The sequence below is a fragment of the Mandrillus leucophaeus genome, unplaced genomic scaffold (genome assembly GCF_000951045.1).
Source record: "Mandrillus leucophaeus isolate KB7577 unplaced genomic scaffold, Mleu.le_1.0 Scaffold1254, whole genome shotgun sequence".
In the NCBI taxonomy this organism is placed as follows: domain Eukaryota; kingdom Metazoa; phylum Chordata; class Mammalia; order Primates; family Cercopithecidae; genus Mandrillus; species Mandrillus leucophaeus.
In genome coordinates this window covers 339,621-344,230 of record NW_012100921.1, presented here as the reverse complement: position 1 = coordinate 344,230, position 4,610 = coordinate 339,621, and the positions used below count along the sequence as shown (strand labels likewise).

At 38.4% G+C, this 4,610-nt stretch overlaps 1 protein-coding gene across 1 annotated transcript; it reads right to left on the bottom strand.

Annotated features, from left to right (window-relative positions):
• Positions 1-2,079: 2,079 nt before the first annotated feature.
• On the bottom strand, positions 2,080-3,060 carry LOC105533514 (putative olfactory receptor 52P1). The gene has a single exon (XM_011971987.1). It carries the CDS (start codon positions 3,058-3,060, stop codon positions 2,080-2,082), a length of 981 nt encoding a protein of 326 aa, XP_011827377.1.
• Positions 3,061-4,610: the final 1,550 nt, after the last annotated feature.

Here is a 4,610-nt window from a genome sequence, read left to right as displayed (position 1 = left end):
CCAACCATGTCAGACACAAAAAGAAAAATAGTAGGTTAATATTAGTGTCATCTGTCACATTTCCAACAAGTCAAAAAGAGAAGAATCAAACTCATCCTGCAGTAAAAAGTCAAGATACATTGACTATTAACAAGATAAATTAACGAAACTTTTGCGGAAAGAAAAGAACTCAAGCAAGAAAGAGCAGACCAAACAGGCTGTTCTTCCTGTGTTTTCTCTGATTTTCTTCAGTTCCTCAGTTTCCCCAGAACTAGCTGTTGCTACCAGCTTTTGTGGCATAATTCTCTCAATATATACTGTGCTCAGGTGTAAATAAATCTTTTGCTCATAATTTCAGGGAAAAAAAGGCTTCAAATTTTTATTTAAAATATCAAAAAATGAAAGAAAAAGGAAATATATGAGAGATCATAATATCATATAGCACTTGAATGCTCTGCTTTTGTCCCTCAATCCTATTTCAACAAGATGAAACAAACAAACAAATTCACTCGATATTTTAGCAAAAAGGAAGTTGTATGCTGCCACATCGTCAGGCTAATGATTCCCTCAGACTGTTTTCAATTGTTAACCACAACATTTTGCTGATGACGTTTTTTTCTTTGTAGGTTTGTGGTGGCTTACATATGTACTTAGTACTTATTTCAGACAAGCAGTACTCTGTTCTTCAGCCATTAATGCTCGTGCAAATTTTCCTTGATCTCTGGTCTTTCATTTATAGAAAAGGCACTTCTTATTAGTTCTCTCTTTTTTTTTTTTTTTCCTCCTGAAGGTTGAATTGTTTGCTTCAAGCTCTGAGATATCCCAACTTTCTCAGCCCATGTTATTAATTTTTTTGTTTACTTCAAGCCTTAACTATTAGTATAACTAGAACAACACTTTGGAGAAGATTCGTTTATTTTCCTGCCATTTTAAGAGTCTCATTTAAATAGTGGTCATGTGGCTTTTAAAGTAGGTGTCATTTTCACTGAATTCTGCCTTTACATGTTAGCTATACGATATGATGAAAAACCCTAAACTATTTCAGGCTACAAACTTCACGTGTCTTAAAATATTTGCCACTATATTTCCAAATCAATGTCTAGAAGTGATAAACAATATCTCCTGAACTTAATGTCTTCACATATCTTGGCACACAATCTGAACTCTGCACACCACCCCAAGTGCTTGTTCATGATTTCTTCCTGGATTTCCAGAGAAATGGCCTGGCAGAATTCTGTCACCAAGATTTCCAATATAAAATTGACTTTTATAACTGTGACCCTTCACAGAACATTCTCAGAATTTTCTCTTTGCTAAAGATTTTTGTCATATGCTGGAATTAGTTGAGACAAGCAGAACAGTTGACTCTAAGAATTGTTATAAATATACAATTTGTTAGAATGCATATCCACCTTTTAAGAGTAAGAGTTTCTCATTTTCTCCTTTTCCTTTGAAATTTCTCTGGGAATTTCAGATTATGTTTTCTGTACATATTCCCTAGGCTTAAAAGGAAGCAGTAAGTTCCGTTGCTCAAGTGTAAGGCTTCTGCAGTAAGTATAACGTGGTGACGAAACTCAGTTTTGAACATCCATTGTCCTTTTTGACTCCCCTAAGCAATCTTCTCCATTTTACCTTCCACTTGAACACAAAAATACACACACACACACACACACACACACACACACACACAACTTAGCCTTATCTTGGCAAAGTAAGTAGCATTCTACAACTCATTGATTGGATATTGGGCAAGTTATTGGGTGCTCATATGTTCTCTCCACATGGAAACATTCTACCTCATCTTACATGTGTTCAGCATGTGTTCTTCAAAGTGCTTTTACAGACATTATAACGTGTAATTTGTCCAACCCCTCTATCAGGTACAGAAAGCAAATGTCATTATTTTCATTTCACAGTGAGGATAATTTCCTTGCTTCGGAATTACTGAGATCAAGAAGGTCTCCTGTCCCTTAGCTTCTCTGACCAAGGATAAACATCTTGGCAGCTAAATGTGCCAAAATGACATATTCCTCCCACTAGCTGATTCCCCGAGGAATTGCATCTACTTAATGTTCCTTCCTCATCCTCACAGCTGCTGGATTACCAGACAAGTTTCTGACCACGGGCAGTGGTTGTGGGTTCTCTTTTCCAGCAACCATATTTGGTCACTTTGTCCCGGAACTCCTTAGTTTTCACTCCATAAATTATAGGATTGAGCATTGGAGGTATAAGGAAGTAGAGGCTGCCAAGAATGATGTGGACATGGGCTGGAATGCCTCGGCCAAAGCGGTGAGTGAGAAAAGAGAAAAGTGAGGGAGTATAAGAAATAAGCATGACACAGATGTGTGTGGTGCAGGTGTTGACTGCTTTGTGGTGGGCTTCCTTAGAAGAGAGACACATTATAGCCTGGATGATTAGCACATATGATGAAGCAATAGCTGAGAGATCTAGCCCCGCAACCAACAAGGCCACCACCAGGCCATATATCCTGTTGACTGTAGTATCTACACAAACCATCTTCACCACAGCCATGTGCTCACAGTAGGTGGTGGGGATGACATGATTGGCATGATAGGGCATTTGCTGAAGGAGGATGGGCATGGGGAGAATAAAGAGAATAGCTCTCACCAAACTCACTAAGCTAATGAGTCCAATGCGACTATTGGAAAGGATGGTGGCATAGTGCAAGGGCTTGCAGATGGCCACATAGCAGTCAAAGGCCATAGTCATCAGGATAGCTGACTGCATGGCAGAGATGGAGTAGATGAAGAACAGCTGAACCAGGTATCCTTCATAGCTGATCTCACTTTGGCGAAACCAGAAAATGCACAGCACCTTGGGAATGGTGGTAGTGGACATGCCCAGGTCTGTGAGGGCCAATAGGCAAAGGAGCAAGAACATGGGTTTGTGCAGGGAGCGCTCTGTGGAGACAGTGAGGAGGATGGTGCAGTTCCCAAGCACTGTAATGAAATACATGGAGGAGAAGGGGATAGATATCCATCTATGTTTGTCCTCCATGCCAGGAATGCCTTGGAGAATGAAGAAAGAAGGGTGGCCCTGTGAGGCATTGCAAGCAGTCATGGTGGCACCCTGCTGAAGTACCTGTGGAGAACAATAAAGAGGCTATATGAGCTTCAATTTAAAAAAAGAGTCTCAACATGGAAAACAAAGATTGAAATGTTATACACAAAAATGATTCTGAAATCATGATGTTATGTATCATAGGGTATAGTTGTAATAGTACAGTAGCAATAATGAAGTATAACTGTAATAATATCCAACAGGATATATTTTATGCTAAATGTTTTTATTAAGGACAAAATGATTCATTATTCATTAATAAAATATTGTATTAAATAAATTTTAATATATTAAGAAATAAACATGTATCAACTTCAAGAACAGAACTTGAAGTATGTACAGCAAAAATGCAAGGAATACAAAGAGAAGCTGACAAAATGCAATATACCCCTCTCAGAAACCAAAAGATGAAATGTATTCAACAAAACAGATTTTTAAAAATTAAGATAATTTAAAAGCTTATAATAGAATTCTGCATCCAAAAATTAAGGAATACACATTAAGGAATACACATTTTCAGTAGATACAGGATATGAGGAAGTGGGAACCTTATTGATGAGAATGGTGCAATGATGAGGAGGAATGAAGTAGGCAACGGGTGCTGGACAGCTAAAGCTCAGCAGAATGTGAACATAAAGCCCACCTTCACCTAGAACACTTACCTGAAAGGAAGGTAGTGAGAGGATAGGCAGCTGGTTCCAGACACCTTCTGAGAATGTGTATGTATGAGTGTGTACATGTGTATGAAGGTATACCTTAAACACTCATATGACTCTTGGAGAGCACACTTGTGGCCCTGCATCTCTCCACACTTCACTTCTGGGCACCCAGAATCCATGGTGTGATCCTTTAAATAACCTAAGTAAAGGCCCTCAGGGTGTCCAGCATTAGCTCTTTGCTTACTTCTGCCAACCCCAATCTTCCACGTCCCAACACACAAGGCACAACTATTATTATGTGTAAAACTGACCCTGGAGGTTGCCTGAGCTCCCAAGAGATGAGGGTAATTAATCTTAGGAATTCAGGAAATGTTCCAGTCTTTGCCAATCTTGGAGGAGTTTGAAGAGAGAGAGGGTGAAGTTAAAACTGAATCAATGGATGGATGGATAAATAAGTAAACTGTGGAGTATATGTACAATGTGAATATTATTCAAGCTTAAAAAAAGAGGATATCCTGCATTTGATGTAACATAAATGTACCCGGAGGAGATGAAAATAAATTAAATAAGCTCATCACAGAGGGACAAATACCACATGATCTCACTTACATGTGAAATTTGGAAAAAAGGGGGGTCAAACATGCAGCAAATAAAATGATTACCAGGGTTGGGGACACAGAGAGGAACTAAAGATATTGGTCAAAAGATACAAAATAGCAACCATGCAGAATGAACAAATCAAAACACCTAATGTACAACATGGGCACTATAGTTAATAACAGTATATTGTATTCAGGATTTTTGTTGAATGAGTAGATTGTAGCTGCTTTTGCTACATGGGGAAAAAACGGGTAACTATGAGAGATGATAAATATGTTAATTTGTTCCACT

Excerpts from the sequence above, each read along its gene's own strand:
- LOC105533514 (XM_011971987.1), bottom strand. The coding sequence starts at position 3,060 with ATGACTGCTTGCAATGCCTCACAGGGCCACCCTTCTTTCTTCATTCTC.